General features: G+C 40.9%; 1 protein-coding gene across 2 annotated transcripts in view; it reads left to right on the top strand.

The window, feature by feature from the left end:
- PDZRN3 (PDZ domain containing ring finger 3) overlaps positions 1 to 17,623 on the top strand; it is a 350,680-nt gene that overhangs the window by 50,259 nt on the left and 282,798 nt on the right. For both annotated transcript variants that reach the window (XM_089654795.1, XM_089654796.1), the window contains one exon: positions 10,598 to 10,705. In XM_089654795.1, coding sequence (XP_089510921.1) covers positions 10,598 to 10,705 — 108 coding nt within the window. The remainder of the gene's footprint in view (positions 1 to 10,597; positions 10,706 to 17,623) is intronic.

Below are 17,623 nucleotides of genomic sequence, written 5' to 3' on the forward strand. Positions count from 1 at the left end.
ACGTTTGAGACCTATGGATAACTTGCTATCTCCCACAGGATTTTGATTGCTCTTTTTTGACTATTTGACACTCTCTAGGTGAATTAATTTATGAAAGTTCCATACATTCAGGGGGTTCTTCCCCCTTCTGGTACCCCTTTTTAACCCCTCTTATATTAATTTCTTTGCCTTCTCTTTCTCCTCTTTACTTGCTCTAAGGTTTATATTCATTGGTACCTACTAAGATGACAATCACCTGCCAGTTGGGTCACCCAAATAACTAACTAATGTACCACTTATAATGATGATCTGTCCAATGTGGCTACATCGTGACTTTGGTTAATGAGGCATTTGGGTAGTTATATTTTTGGCTGATGCTAGTTTTTTTACTGTTCCTGTGGGTAACCATTGTTACTATACATAACATGAAAAACACAATAATGATCTATTGAAATAGAAAATAGAAAAAACGTATCTGATGCTGTGTCCACATTATGCTTAAAGCATGGTAAAGCAGCTTATCAGTCGTTTGTAACTTTAGCATGCCTTAAGTGCTGTTTAGTTTGCAGTTGCGGAGCCATTGGGTCATTGGTATGCCAAGAAAGAAAAATCTTGCATATCATTGGGTATGGTAAAGAGGATCTGGCAGAAGATTACCATTCAACAGTTCTCAGGTTTGTCCTTGATGAGAGTCAACAAGGAATTTTTTGTCTCTCCTCTTCAGCTTAAGTGGCTCAGTAAAAATAACAGATATGTGGGTTAACTATTAACTCACTTTTACTCATGAAGAGAATAGTCATAAAAATACACCTTTGTCTTGCCAGTGTCTCTACCTTCTAGGAAGGCGATGCTTCAGGCTTTAAAGTGGCTCTCCCTGTGCCTACTACCTTAACTACATAACCTCCAGAAAATGTACCCCCTTCATTACCAGGCCATTTTTTGCAGCACTGTGTTACTTTAATTGACAATTGCGCGGTCATACAACTCTGTACATAAATTAAATTTAGATCCTTTTTTCACCACAAATAGAGCTTTCTTTTGGTTGTATTTGATTTTATTTTTTGTGCTATAAACTAAAAAAGACCGAAATTTAAAAAAAAAACACCAAACAATATCTGTTTTTTACTTTTTGCTATAAAACATATCTATTAAAAAAAATCTAATTTCTTCATAAATTTAGGCAAAAATGCATTCTGTTACATATTTTTGCTAAAAAAAAAATCCCAAGAAGCGTATATTGATTGGTTTGCACAAAAGTGATAGCATTTACACACTATGGTATATACACTGGAATTCTTTTACATTTAATACTAGTAATGGTGGCAGGACTGCGATATTGCGGCGGACAGTCTGACGCTAACTGACACTTTGTGGGAACCAATGACACTAATACAGCGATCAGTGCTAAAAATATACACTGTCACTGTATTAATGACACTTGCTAGGAAGGGGTTAAACATCTAGGGTGATCAAAGGGTTAACTGTGTGCCTAACCAGTGTTTTTGTGTACAAATTTAGTTATTTTTACTAGGAAATCTGCTAGATTTAGTTTCCCTGCTTTGCAGAGTAAGAAAAACTAGCAGATCACTGCTGCCAGAACACAGCTATGCCTTGCTTACATAGGCAGACCTGTGTTCTGTCAGTCTCCTCAGCGATCAATGGGTGCCATCACTAATCCATTGGCTGGCACCTGTTGATCGGCTTCTGCTGTGTTCGGTCACAGCAGAAGCGGCACTCCAGTGGCACTTGCCCCCCCCCACGGCGTAAGAGCAAAATCACGTTTATATACGTGATTTTGCATAGAACATCTGCCCTGTAGCAGTACAACTGCTACAGGGCAGAGGTCAAGTGGTTAAAGGCACCCATATATGTGGGATAATGTTCACCTAGTCCTGCTGATAACAACTGATGATCTTCATATCTGTGGGTTGTTATTATTATTATTATTATACAGGATTTATATAGTGCCAACAGTTTGTGAAGCGCTTTACACTATAAAGGGAGGCAGTACAGCAACAATGCAAGAGGGTAAGGAGGGCCCTGTTCCTGGGAGTTTACAATCTGATAGGGTGGGGCAACTGGAACAAAAAGTAACAACTGTGAGGGATGAACTGATGGGAGAAATAAAAGAGTCAGTTGTTAGCTGAGGGCAGAATATGCTTCCCTGAAGAGATGAGTTTTCAGGGATTGCCTAAAAGTGAACAGAGTGGGAAATAGCCAGACAAATCAGGGTAGAAAGTTCCAGAGGACAGAGGCTCTGGAGAAGTTCTGGATGTTTGGGTGATATATTGAGGCAAGATTGGTGATATAGCTGGGGGCAGAGTTGTAGATGGTTTTGTATGATGTTGTTAATATGTTGTGGAAGCTAGTGGAAGGATTGGCAGAGAAGGGTGGCGGACACTGAGTGGGTTGGTAAGGTGGATGAGTCTGGCAGCAGCATTCATAATAGATTGAAGAGGAGGTAATCCTATGGGTGACTTAAGACAGCCTTAGCCAACCATTCTCACAGAAATAGCGATCAGCCTTGCTGGATTTTGTCTATAGTTAGCTGAGGTTGTGTGAGGACCAATGCTGTCAGAATAATGGAAACCTGAGATAATGAGGACTTCCATTGCAGACCTCTGCTTCCGAAAATGCTTGTTGCCTGGTTGTTTCACTCAAGGGTTTATTTGAGAAGTTCATTGGAGATAACAGGTATAGTCAAAGCATTTTGGGGAATTACCCCCCTTTCCCCCCTCCTCAGGGCTAGTATGCAAGGGAACAGAGTCTATTGCTATTGCCCCTCCCTTGAGCTTTAACATAGTAGTAGAGGCAAAACTTTTTTTTTAATTTGGATAGAGTAATGGAGGTTTATAACCTCTGTCTGTTTTTTTTGCCACCTGTGTCCTATTGGGGAGATTTACCTTGACTTCCCATAGCCACAACAGGAAATGAGAAAAAATCCCAGAAAATTAAGAGAAACTCTTGGGGCCCCCCAGGTCATCAAAACTAGTGTCCCCATTGGAAGATGTCACCTCTATTACCAAAATTTGGGGCTTTCTTATACTTTCACTTTTAATGATAATGGTAAACAGGACAAATAGAGAGGGAGAAGCTTCCTAACAGGGCCCAACAGGTATTCAATCCCTCTCCACACCATCCAAAACCAAAAAAAGTTTTGCCTTTAGTTATACTTTAACTCCCCAGATGGAAGATCTATTCCACAAATATATCAATGAATACAAAACTTTGGTTTCATTGGTCCAACACCCCCCCCCCCCCACACACAATATAATATAATAAATGAGACCTTCGTTAGTATTGTCAACATAATGACAACAACAACAACAACTACATAAACCTATCCTGTAGATGTATAAAATCAATATTTCATAGATAATTGAACTTGTAGTTATAGTAAAGCCCTGATGAAGGTCGATTAGTATCCCGAAATGTGTTGGCTGTGTCTTATCTGAACAAAGCTTGTTATCAACAAATCATTCCAGACTGTAAAAATAGTGTAAGCTCTTCTTTCTATGAACTATTTCCATATTTTGAGTCTTTTTATTAATCATCACCATTAGGGCAACTGTAAAAGGAAAAAGGCATATGTCATATATCTAGCTCTGCCCTGTGAATCTTCTACTTTGAACTACCTTTAATGCGGTCACATGACCAGTCAGTGCTGTGCCTGAACACTGATCTCCCCTTCAGCGGAGTCTGTGTAACCAGCAGAGGATTTCCAAACATGTACTATTATACAGAAAAGGAAATATTTTGACATGTATATTTGACTTTTTGTTATTCTCCTATGAGTGATGATAATTAAAAATAAGGCTTTTAATCTGACAGTCCAGGCTCACTTTAAAACAGTTTTCACAAATGAATAATTTGATCATCTATTAGGAAAAACAGCAGATTTCAGATTAAAAACTAGATGTCGGATAGATGTCCCTTGTAATTATGGCTTTACAGCATCAATTTCTCACTTTTCTTTCCCATCTGCTGTCTCCATACTTTTGAAACAAAGAGCCAGTTTACTGCCCTTCAAAGTTTATAAGGGCTGGACTGTGCTGAAAAAATGCCCTGGCATCAGTGGGGGATAAACAATGGCATAGGCTTGGTGGTCAGTGGAAGTAAAAACATTACATCATTGGTTTCAGTGTGAGGAATAGTGCCCCATCATTGGTTTCAGTGTGAGGAATAGTGCCCCATCATTGGTGTCAGTGGGAAGAATAGTGCCCCATCATTGGTGTCAATGGGAAGAATATTTCCCCATTATTGGTGTCAGTGGGAGGAATAGTGCCCCATCATTGCTATCAGTGGGAAGAATATTGCCCCATTATTGGTGTCAGTGGGAGGAATAGTGCCCCATCATTGGTATCAGTTAGAGGAATAGCGCCCCCATCTTTGGTATTAGTTGGAGGAATAGTGCCTCACCATTGGTGTCAGTGGAAGGAATAGTGCCCCATCATTGGTGTCAGTGGGAGGAATAGTGCCCCATCATTGGTGTCAGTGGGAGGAATAGTGTCCCATAATTGGTGTCAGTGGGAGGAATAGTGTCCCATAATTGGTGTCAGTGGGAGGAATAGTGTCCCATAATTGGTGTCAGTGGGAGGAATAGTGTCCCATAATTGGTGTCAGTGGGAGGAATAGTGCCCCATCATTGGTGTCAATGGAAGGAATAGTGCCCCATCATTGGTGTCAGTGGGAGGAATAGTGCCCAATCATTGGTGTCAGTGGGAGGAATAGTGCCCAATCATTGGTGTCAGTGGGAGGAATAGCCCCCACCATTAGTGTCAATTAGGCAGCACAGTGGCTAAATGGTTAGCACTTCCACCTGGCAGTACTAGGGTCATTGGTTCGAATCCCAACCACGGCACCACCTGCCTGGAGTTTGCATGTTCTTCCTGTGCCTGCGTGGGTTTTCTCCCACACTCCAAAGACATGCTGGTAGGTTAATTGGCTCCTGTCTAAATTGGCCCTAGTATGTGTATGTATGAATGTGAGTTAGGGACCTTAGATTGTACACCCCTTGAGGGTTAGGGACTGATGTGAATGTACAATATATATGTAAAGTGCTGCGTAAATTGATGGCGCTATATAAGTACCTATAATAAATAAAATAAATTAGAGGAATAGTGCCCCTTAACTGGTGTCAATCGGAGGAATAGTGCCCCATAATTTGTGTCAGTGTGAGAATTAGATCCCCATCTCTGGTGTCAGTGGGAGGAATAGTGCCCTGTCTTTGGTGTCAGTGGAAATAATAGTCCCTTGTATCAGTGGAAGAAGTGGTGCCCCAAGGGTCAGTAAAGGCAAGCAAAGGGCCACATCCAGCCTATGGGCCACAGTTTGGAGACCCCTGCGGTAGTAAGTTCAGAGGCCATTGCAAGTCAAAAAAAAGAAAATGCTGTAAATAACCATTTAAGAGCCAGGCAACTAGTATTGTTAGCCATGGCAGCCCCTGTTTTTTTTATCTAGAAAATGTTTCTCTTACGGTCAGGTTCAGCTTTTTTTTCCATACAAGTTGATGTGACGATTGCACATAGGAAATGCATGTCTAATGTCCATGTGTACATTCCTTATACTTGCATTTATATTTATGCAACATATTTATTTAGTGGTCTCTAGAATACAATTAAAAAACAATATAAACACTCCCCCCGGCTAGCCTGGGGATGTAATGGCGTTCGATACTGGCGCTCTTGGACCCCTGCTTTTTGCCCCCCCCCCCCTTTTTTTTTCCCTTTCTCTCTCTCTCTGTTTTTGGTGTGACTGGACAGCTGCCTTTAGTTGTTAGAGTCAGTTGCATTAATGTTTTGTACCTTATGTGTCATTGATAGTCCCTGCGTGGGCGTACCTTTTGCCCTGTTGGTGTTAGAGCACTGTTTTTCCTTTTTTTTTGTTTTTTATTTTGCATTTTTTTTTCTGTGCAATTGATAGCCCCTGTGTGGGCGTGTTTTATTGCCTCTGTTTTATAATGTTTAAAAAATTAATAAAAACCATTGGAGTAAAAAACAATATAAAAGTTAAAATTGTACAGTTATATCTACAGATCTATATGTTTGACGTAGAAGAAGAGAACAGGGGGGTTGGGGTCCACAGAGGGACATTTGGGAGCTATGTGAACTATGCAGGACAGTCAGTTATGTTAGGATCGGGGGCAGACATGAGTTCATATACTGCATAATTGTCATATCTTCTTCCCTGGTATGAAACCTTGGAGACACTGTAATGTCTAATGCTTGGGGAACATTGATACATACATACTGTACATTCTAAAAGTGACGATTTGATTGCAGTTATGACTTGTTGATCTCTATGTAGCTTGATGCAGGCTGTAGGTTGGCAGCTTTGCTGCTTTCATGTGTTTGCTGGGTTCAAGTGATCAAACAATAAAAAATGGAGTAAGCCCCGGATCACACTAGAATGCGGTGCGGGTAACCCGCGATCCATGTCTGTTTCCCGTACCACACTCAGATCGCACTGCCTTTGTGCTCTGCAGTGGTTGTTAATGCAGTGTTAACAACGCCCAAACACAGTTAACAAATGCAGTGTGTTTGCTTGCACTGGATTTCATGGCACAAAACGACCATGCGATTCGGTTGCAGCACGTTTCTAAAATTGTGCAATGTGGTACGATTTGAGCCCACTCAAAATGAATGGGCTAAATTTGCATGGTGCTGAATTGCACATGCATTCCTGTACAATTCCTATGCGATTCATAGTGTGAACCTAAGCCAGAGGTAGGCAACCTGCGGCTCTCTAGCTGTTGTGGAACTACATTTCCCATGAGGCATTGCAAAGATAAGAAAACTGGCAGTTACAGCTATGACTTGCAGAGGCATGATGGAACTTGTAGTCCTGCGGCTCTCAGGTTGCCTACCCCTGACCTAAGCTAAAGAGAATTTGGCCTTTAGAGTGGTGTTGAGGTCGTTTCCAGTTCTTTTTTATACTTTGCTGTTACTGATCTGTTATTTTAAAGCAGTATTAGACCCTCAACGTTTTTTAGGTTATCACACTGAGCACAATAAAATAAAGATCCCCCAGTATACTATTTGTTAAAATTCTGACCCCAGCACTTGCAGTGTACAACTTTCAATGATGCTGGCTCCTGCTCCCTCAGTACCACTTCCCTGAAGAACCGTTCCTCACAGGAAGGAGTTAACAGTGGACAGTGCAGTATCAGCTTAGAGAAAAGAGGGGGAAAGAGGAGGGAGGAGCAGGGGAGTGTCTTGGCATTCTTGGCAATGGGGCTTTGTGTTTCTATTGATGCACACAGTGCAGGGAGATACAACTCTAGTCCCTGAATGCAAAGGTGACTCCATAGGATGCTGCTAGAGAAAGGAGCCTACAACAGCTAACCTGGGGCAGTGATCGGGGCACCAGATTAAACTGGAACATAGGCAAGGGTTAAAAGATAAAGAAGCTGCATACAGAAAGTGATTAAATCAGCTGCTGAAAGTGTTTGAGAAAAACTAGAAGTTTAATAATATTGGGTTTTTTTTTTTTTGGAAAAGGTAGTATAAAGTAGAAAAGGGCTGGAACCTCAGGGGTTGTCCCTGCTGGGTAATTTCCCCCCTCTATCTGTTCTAGTGACCATTGTCACAGGGGGAGAAAGTGAGGGGCAATCCAAAGTTGTACAGTTGTCACCAAGAAAAGAATTGAGGGGAAGTCTTGTAGTGGGGACACCTGTAGGATTTCCTGTCACGTATTGTTGTCTTTCTGGGACAGAAATTGAAGACCAGTTTCCTCAATGCTACACAGACAAGAAGAAAAAAAATCATGGATAGGATTTTTGCTGCCTTTTGTTTAATATCCCATTGAAAGCATTTTGTTATATGTGATTAAGCACAAAAAGAAATACCAGTTAATCCTGCCAGAAATCCTGTGAGCTTGTAATGTCCTATGCTTTCTTCTGACTGTTATCAGTTACCATTGTTCCCAGTTCTCTGTGGACTACAGAACACTTCCCCCCATGTTATGTAGATCATGAAGGTGGGTGTTCTATAGTTCCAGCACACTTTTTTGTCCTATCATGACATCACAGTGGAACAGGCTCCCTCAAGAACTAGTTCTGGCCAGTTCAATAGATCGTTTTAAAAAAATATCTTGATGAATTCCTAAATGCACAAAATATAGTCAGATTTTAACATCTATAGGTAATAGCACATTAAATTGTTGATTCAGGGAATATCCAGTTGCCCCCAGGGGATCAGGAAGGATTTTTATGCCTCCACTGGAGCAAATTGGACCTTGCTTCATTGGGCTTTTTTCCTTCCTCTGGATCAACTGGGTCATGTATATGGAGGTTTTCTGTTTATTTTTTCTCTTGGTTGAACTAGATGAGAGTCCATTCACATTTGTGTGACTTGCCATGTGACTTTGGGGTCGAGTCGCATGACATATAGCACCTCATGATTCCCAGTGAGTACCATTCAAATCTCTGCAACTTCAAGTCGCAGCTACTTGAAAGTAGTCCTGCACTACTTTGGTATGACTTTTGATGCAACTTTAGTCCAGTGAGTGTAAAGCCAGATCAAAGTTGAAGTCGGATCAAAGTCATGCTCCAAAGTCACACTGGAAATCGCGCAACTTTAGAGAAGCACTAATGTGAATGGAGCCTTGAGGATTTCCAAACTACAGCCTGCAGGCCACATACAGCCTACACATTTTATCCATCCCTCAGCAGATGTCCATGAAAATATCTGGCTGGCAGTAAATGCTCTATTCTGTGCGTCATAATATGGAGACAGGCACATCCACTGCTAGCCAGCCATCCATGAGCCTTCCCTAGTCCTCCAGATGGGCACTCCTGGATGTAAGGGCAGACTCTGATGGGCTCTCCTGGGTATAAAGGGGGACACTGATGTGCACTCATGGATGTAAGGGGGGACTTTGATGGCCACTCATGAATGTAAGGGGTGCTCTTTATAAAACTTACTTTTTTTTGCCCCACGAATATTTGTAAAATATACAATGTAGCCCTTGTACTGAAAAGTTTGGAAACCCATGAACTAGATGGACTTGTGTCTTCCTTCAACCTATGTAACTATGTCAACACTGCCCTTCCATAGCTACAGTACAGTGAGTTTTCCTTATAACTATAGGGCAAGAAGTATGTTAATTACAAGGTATAAATATAGGATAAAAAGTCTAAAGAAACTAAAGTAATGCAGCCACCACATCTAAGGAGATTGGTAACCTGCAGTATATTACATATTTGTTCTTAGGTTTAGAACAGTGACCAGCTGGGTATCTGAACCATAGCTGAGCTATAAAGAAGGTGCCCAGACAGCTGCTAACTCTGCATTTCTCGGCCTGCGTACAACCAATGGGTGATGGTCTTGAGAGCCCACACTAGTTCACATACTTGCCCAAATGTTCATGTTTTCTATTGCTTTGTTGAAACTGAAATTAAAAAATGGCAAACTTTTTTGGAGTTTTGGATAGAGATGTTTAGTACCACTGTTGGGTAATTGCAGTTTTTCTATTGGGAATATCTGGTTAAAAAACTGGGTGGAATCTCCTCACTGTGGACATGGGCACTAATAAAACCCTGGCAGATGTTCAAACCCTTCCATATTCAAAAACTAAATAAAATGTTTTTGGCTAGTAGCACAGTAAAGCCTTCCTAGAACAGAAGATATTCACATGTCTCATTCCATCTCGTATCCCTAAAATAAAAGGAATTATTTCTAATTTTAGGGCAGTGATTGAAGCCGTGCAACATTCAGAACTGCTGGTGTGTAGTGTAATTATAGCTTAAAATTACAGAGCCATTTCTCCAAAACTGTACACAGCTATCGTAAGGTTTTTGGCCATTATCCGTGCAGTGCATGGAAACTGTGGCTTCTATGGAGTAGGGCTTGAGACCCAACAAGACGACAGTACCATACAGGTCATGATGAGAAGCGACTAAAGGAATTAAAAAACCCTCCAACCCAATGAGTGCATAGCACATTAAAGCTTTCTTAGAACAGAGGGTATCCACATGCCTCATCCCATCACATATCCCAACCATAACCATAAACCGTGGCTTCTATGGAGTAGGTCTAGGGACCCAACAAGACACTCTAACCATACAGGTCATGATGAGAAGTGACTAAAGCATTCAAAAAGTCATCCAATCCAATCAGTTTATAGCATAGTAAAGCCTTCTTAGAACAGAGGGTATCCACATGTCTCATCCCAACACATATCCCAACAATAATATAAACCATGACTTCTATAGAGTAGAGATTGGGATGCAATGAGACAGTATATCCATACAGGTTATTTTGAGAAGGTACGGAAGCTATTAAAAAAACCCTCAAACAAAATCATTGCATAGCACAGTAAAGCCTTCTTATAACTGAAGGTACTCCTAAATACATCAATGGATCATTTAATAATTTTACCATTAAAAGCAACACCTTTGGTAATCCACATATCTTGTCTGACCAGTTATCCCAGCCATCAGCAAAAACCATGGCTTTTATGGAGTAAAGCATGAGATGCAATGAGACAGTAACCAAATCTATGCATAGCACAGTAAAGCCTTCTTATAACTCCTAAGTACATGAAAAGATCATTTCATAATGTTACCGTTAAAAAAAAAAAAGCAACACCTTGTTTACAAATTATGTTCTTCTTTCAGGACAATCAGGACGGCCCCTCCAGCGAAGGAATTTTCGTGTCCAAGATAGTTGACAGCGGCCCAGCTGCCAAAGAAGGCGGTCTTCAGATTCATGACAGGATTATCGAGGTATGTGAAATCTGTCTGGTTAAAGTTCCATGTCAAAACTGATGAGAGGTCCGTGACCTCCCTGCTAAAGGGAAGCTGTATAAGATGTTGAGTATCTCCCGGAAGTGAAGTCCATCAAATACTAATGGAATGGAGTCACAGATGACCTTTATGTCCTGAAGCGCATCTTCTATATTTAGGTGCACGGCTGCATACTGCTACATGTCTTGACTTATTGGGGACACAGCGATCTTTTTACATTCTGTGTTTGTGGCTAACCACACAATTGAGGCGATACGTGACATGTTGTTATCATGAGATAAAACCTGTACCATTTTTTTTTACCAGTATAGATTCTGAAAAGCAAAAATGGTTGAAGGAACACCTGTCTTTGTAACCCATGGCAGCCACTTGGATTTTTTCTTTTGAAGGAGATCCATACAGGACTCCCATTGCAGACCTCTGCCCAGAAATTCTAATTGCCTAGCCTCAATACTTCACAGACCTGGAGTAAGTATGCAGATTATTAAATCAGAATGAACTCTGAGTACCTGATCTGTATACTTGCTCCAAGGCCTTGTCTTTGAAATGACTTAAGTCATTGGATTAGCATGGATGTCAAGAAACTTGTAGTTTCAGTGTCCTTGAATGACCAGAATCTTGCCAAAGTAGTCAATCTGTTTTGAAGACACAGGTTCTAAGTTGTAGCTTGCATTTTCAAAGGGAGATGTCAGCAACTTCCATATTTTCTTGCTCCAGGTTTCTTTTAAGGCAAATATACTGTGTATTGTGAACTCCATGGGCTAGTTTCCAACAATCTAATGTGGTCAAACAAAGATGGGCTATGAATGACCAAGCAGCTTGACACTTGAAAATGTTGGAAGAATTGGGTTTATTTTGTTACTTGCAGCAATCCTTTGTTTCCAGTGTAATATGGGAGTATAAAAAGGATTTTCGAATTATTGTATGCAGTAGAAAAATGTCCTCTTTAAAGTGACCGTGGGGTTTATTTACTAAAGCTGGAGAGTCCAAAATCAGACTCCCTTCTGCATAGAAACCAATCAGCTTCTAACCTCAGCTTGTTCAATGAAGCTTTGGCAATGAAACCTGGAAGCTGATTGGTTTCTATGCAGAAGGGAGTCTGATTTTGGACTCTCCAGCTTTAGTAAATAAACCCCCATGTGTCTAGGACAGAGCAATTCACACAGAGGTATCCAATAAAAGGTGTTATCCAAGGAGTGGTGAGGCCATTGCTCGCTCTGTTGCAGAGCTATGGGTGCCACTGCTGTCTGACTCTTCCAGGTGTGTCAGATAGTATGTCCCCTTCCTCCGCAGGCTGTGGTTTCTCCCGCCAAATACTATATCACTGCTGTGTCCTTTAATGATGTAGGTGGGACAGATCTCAAACTACAGTGAGGGAAATGTTGGCCGACATATTTGGAAGAAAGCAAAGGTTGATCTTGCTGCCTACTGAGCAAGTAAATATGCAGCATCGACTTTTGCACGGTGACTCTGTTTGAATTGTTCTTAACCTGGAGATGGGGTTACTTTAAATGGGACCTGTCAAATATTAAAATAACCACATGACTAGTGTAAAATGGACATTATCAGTCTTTGACAACCAAACTATATAATTGTTCAGGTACAGTGAAGGTGAATATCTTTAGCTGCTCTTCCTTTTAACCAATATGCAACTTTAGAGACAGTGAAGGTCAGTTTCAGCCTATGACCTCCCTCACATGTCTTTTCTTTTGTGACATTTTCCTTTTAAAGTCTCATTAAGGCCTAGAGTTTTTGTCTTATCATTGATTTTCAGGTACTTGAATGCCTGCTTTGGCATACACACAGCATGGCTACAGCCACGATGCTTAAGTGAAGGGTACTCTGGCAGGAGCTGCTGAAGCACCAAAGAAGTTTGCTGTCATCCCAGAATGAAGCTGTCGGTCTCTCTTGCCATATGCTCTGATCTCTGAACATTGGCGTAGCCTTGTGTATTGTTTGTGTTAAGGATTATTTTGTGAGTTTGTTTTAGCTGGTTATAAAAGGATGGTGTTTTGATGATTTTGCTTCCAGTGTGTCTGTTGCTGGAAGTTATTTGCAAATAGAATTAAAATAGTTGTCCCATGATGATGAATGGCATTGAGAAAGAATAAAATCCTGCTTTAATAAAAGCTGAGCTCGAGACTGGCTGAATTGTTACTCTGTTCAGCCAGTCTCGTGGCCCTAGGTACATCCTACAAGACGGCACACTCAAGTCGATGACCTTACTTTTCTCAACCATAGTTAAAGTGAACCTATGGACTTGTCTTTCATTATAACTTAACTCGTGATCTACAGAATGAGCATGTTAATTTATTTTAATTGGGCGTGGGGTCCCCAAAACCCATGTACATTTTTATGTAAATAATTTTCTATAGCTTATGTAGTTGGTCTATGGCCTTCTTCCTCAGCTCCCTGTTCCTTCCTATTGATTATCAAATGCAATGTGTGGCCTCACTGGCCTACAGGAAAGCATGGGGGCAGGAGGAAATAGGCCATGGGTTGACCTCAGAAGGTGAGGTTGAGATAAACTCAGGATGTGAGCAGATGCTGGCTCTAAGGACCTAGGGCCATCTCAGAAGTAAGGTGCTCTCACAGTTTCAATATCAAGTATATTCATGAACAAAATACTATAAAACATAATTATATTGAGTACATCTCTGCAATATGTGCTTATTTCCCCATGTTTCATGATCCTTCTAAATCCTGGCAATGTGGAGAGCGGAGATCAGTGGTGTCCTACCCCTATATAAACTCACTTCTTCATGCTAGAACTATACACAAAAATTATTAAAATATGGGCAAATTGGTTTTACGCACAAGTACTAAATATAGCTTTGCTTTGTAATACTGGTCTCTTGTGCCAGATGTCTCAGGTTATGTTTTAAGGATTTGTCTTTTTTTTGAGTACTCACTATAGTGGGACTGTGTGGCCCTCATTCCTCATACCACTAACTAGTGCAATACAGAACTCCATCTATTCCCCACCCCTCTTTGTCCCACTCTACATGCGTTTAATGACTTCTTTCCCAATTAAAGGATGCTACTGTCATGACTCCCATGAGCCTTCCCACAAATTTTGTGTATTGAAAGCGCTCTTAAAAGATGTCGTTCCAGGGGCATGCCTATGTCAGTAGTCACCTAGCTCCTAGAGCTGCTTCCACAAGAATTTTACAGTCCTGGTAATCGTGTCACATGGTTAACGCTGTTTCTAAATACAGGAAAAAGGTACACGAGAAAATAATGCTGGGATATGACATGAGGGGGAAGATGGGAGGATTGGGTGGAAATTTGTGTAATGCCCAGACATACGCTTCAAGCATTGGATCTTGTTCATTAGTCTCAGGCTGTTGTTTGGACTCTTAACCAGCACAACACACTGCTGTGGTCATCACTCTGCTCTGTCCTCCTGTCAAGAAGTTCCTAGTGTTCGACTGACGACATTGTTGGCCTAAATTGTCTTTCTTTCAGCAGAAGTCCTGTTGAGTAGTGAAGCATGTTAGGGTCCTAAAAATGCAAATTCAGGTTAAAAGATATTTGCATTTTTTAAAATTGATACATTAGATAATGAACTGTTGTGTTTTTTTTAATATTGTATAGTTTATCTTTAATCCACACTCTGAAGAAAACACCCTTATGTTCTTTTTTTTGTGGTGGGCGGCATTTCAAGCCAGCATCTCATGGACCATAGCCTTACAACTTTTCAGGAACAGCTGCTGACTAGCAAAAATACATAACACTGATTGTTCCTGTTAGTTGCTGACTTGTGAACCTTTTTATTTAAAGGATAAGTGCACCTTTAGACAAAAATAATAAATGCACATTTTTTTGCAGGTAAAAAAATGTGCATTTATTATTGTTGTCTACAGGAGCCTGGAAAGCATTGCACCAGCAATTAGTAGATCGATGATGCAATGCAGGTCTCCTGCAGACCTGTCAGAATATCTGCTTGCCATATGGGATGTAGGAACAAGCAGATATTCTGACAGGAAGCTTCAATGAACTACCATGGCATTCCACAGCGCCGTGGTAGTCCATTGAAAACTGCAAGCCCACAGCCCCTAAGGCTGTCAGGACTTACAGTTCATTCATTCACGGACTTCCGTGAATGAATGATGTGGCCATTTGGATAAAGCCCCATGGCCACGCTGTTTTCAAATTTGACAGATAGTACAGGGAAAGTTCTCATCGTACAATCTGTCAGAGGGAGGGGGGTCGACGGCTGCGGCTATGGGAACATGTTACATGTTCCACCCTAAAAATGGGTGGAACATGTAACATCTTCCCAAAGGAGAACTCGTTCTTTAAGCCGCGTGCCCCATGGCTTTTGCAAATTGTTGACTGGCTCTTAACTGGACTGCGGGGCTCCTAAATTATCCAGAAATCTGTACACTTGTTAACTTGTTAACTGACTCAGATATCATACAAGATATCTTAATATTCGACCAGCTTATTTTAGGCATCCTCTTCCCTTTTAATAGCCTGGCGCAGCTATCAAATAGAAGACAAGACAGCTCTTAATTATGGCTGTGTTTAAAGTTAAATAGGATTAAAACGTTGCTTAATGAGAGATTCCCCGTTAAGCTGTCTAATCTTCCCCTAAAGACATATCGCTGTTTTTTTTTTCTTTTCTTTTTTTTTTAAGCAAGTACGACTCTACATAAGACTTGGTGATAGATTCTGAAAAGCTCTCCTTCTGTGAATCTGAAAATAATGAATGAAAGCTGAGATTTAATAAGATATAATCAGATAGAAAATATCCATTGCCAAGGATTTCCCTGTGATCATGCAACTGTCAATTTGTTGCAATGTACATTCCTAATCTACCTTTGGCTGCAAGCCTTGCTGAAGGCTGCAGTATGACAGTTTTTGGGCTTGACAAGATGATTTTCCAGAGATTTTCCCTTAAGATGATGAGTTCAAGAAGCCATATGCCTCAAGTGCCTTTGTTTAAGCTATAAAAGGGATGGGGGGAGAGGGTGATTCAAGGATACAGAAGTTCAGTTTGTAAAATTGAGATAATTTGCATGAAAATATCTCAGACCTTTAAAGCAAACCTGTATTTGGCATGTTTAGGACAAAGAAACAAGGGAGCCCTTCCTGTTTGCTTGCTGGATTTGTGCAAGTTCCAACTCAAAGGTGAGTCAGAGCTTACACTGGGCAAGGGGCATTTCCGTTGTCCCCAGTTCTTAGGTCTGGTTATAGCTTGCTAGTGCATTACCTCAATAAATAGTGACTAATTTCATTAATAGGAAATATACTCACAAAGTGATGGTATAACAGGCATAAGTAACCATAATCCAAACAGGGTTACAGGTAAATTGACACTAAATAGGCTGAACTGCTGTAATACTGACACTCAGTGGCTGAATATCTCCTTGCCATGGGAACTCTGCCATACTGAAGTCTCTATCTGCTCAACCCAGCTCTGATGAAGAAGGGAGCACCCTTCGAAACGCGTTAGCCTTCACCCCCCCCTTTTCGATTTACCTGTAACCCTGTTTGGATTATGGTTACTTATGCCTGTTATACCATCACTTTGTGAGTATATTTCCTATTAATAAAATTAGTCACTTTTTATTGAGCTAATGTGCAAGGTTTGTGCGCTCTTTCTTTCATATTCCTCTACAGTTTTATTTAGCTTCCCCAGCTTCATGATAGAGCTGCACAACCTCTGATCACCAGCGGATGAACACACAACACGCTGCTTGTCACTAACGCCTGTTTGATCTGAGTCTTTGAGCGCAGGAGATAATGGATCTTTGGTTATAGCTTGCTAGCCACTGAGTACAGCAAGGCCAAGAAAAGTCACATACACCCACAGTCCCGGTAGTGCCAAATTTTTTCTGTCTCTTTTGGCCCACCAGGAAAACAAAAGGCCAAGAATAGGAAAGTATGTGCTCATTACCTTGCATGCTCTAAAGCAGCCTTTCCCAACCTTTTTAACATGATGGAACCCTTGAAATAACTTTTCGGTCTCAGGGAGCCCCTGCTAGTAACTACTAAATCTACAGTTCACTATACATTCATGTGTTGGTATCTAGGAAGATGTTGCTTACATTTATATTCATTAGGAAGAGTCCCCTCCCTTACAGATAGCTAAAAAGATCATGGTTCTCAGTGGTTACTTACCTAAGAGACAGAAATTTTTCATTGCTCATGGATCCCCTAACAACCTCTGAACGAACCCTAGGGTTCTATGGAACCCATGTTGAGAAAGACTGCTCTAAAGTGACCCTATTACTTTGTCCTGAGTGAGCAAAGCACAGGATTACTTTAAAGCTGAGGTCCGGGTAGATAAAAATAAAATGACTATTAATGCAGTTTTGTATTCATTAAAACAATAACAAAATGCATGCTTAAATGCAGCTAGTGTACATTAGACTTGGTACCTGTATCCTGTAATTAATTGTACAGCAGCACTCAGACTGGGAGATGGAGGAGAACCGCTATGAACCAATCAAGCATGCTGCATGCCCGTGTGCTGGCAAGATGAGCAGAGGGATTATCTCTTTGGTCTGCTGCTACTCATCTACAGTCCAATTACAAGCTCCGGTGGGGAGGTGACCTAGCTTTATTGCTTACCTGCAGCACAGAATAGTCAGGACACCAATCTGGTTACGTTGTGTGGCAAGGCTGTGTAAATCTCAAGACTGGATAGCCATAAATACAAATCTTTTTCCAAACAAGACAGCTCCTATATATGTATTTCATCTGTTAATTTAGCCGTTTGTCTGGAGTTCAGTGAAACTCCAACTGATTTTTTTTCATTTTAGTTTTTTTATGTTTATGTTGCTCCAGGTGTATATGCTGGTTTTATTCACTCTCAGTCCTTTCCCTGGTGGCCTGCAGAGCATTGCTATGAGTTTAACTTACTGTTTGCACTCTCTAGAATGGAAT

Source organism: Staurois parvus, unplaced genomic scaffold, assembly GCF_062004578.1.
Source record: "Staurois parvus isolate SC_StPar_1 unplaced genomic scaffold, SC_StPar_1.0 ptg000799l, whole genome shotgun sequence".
NCBI classification, from domain to species: Eukaryota; Metazoa; Chordata; class Amphibia; order Anura; family Ranidae; genus Staurois; species Staurois parvus.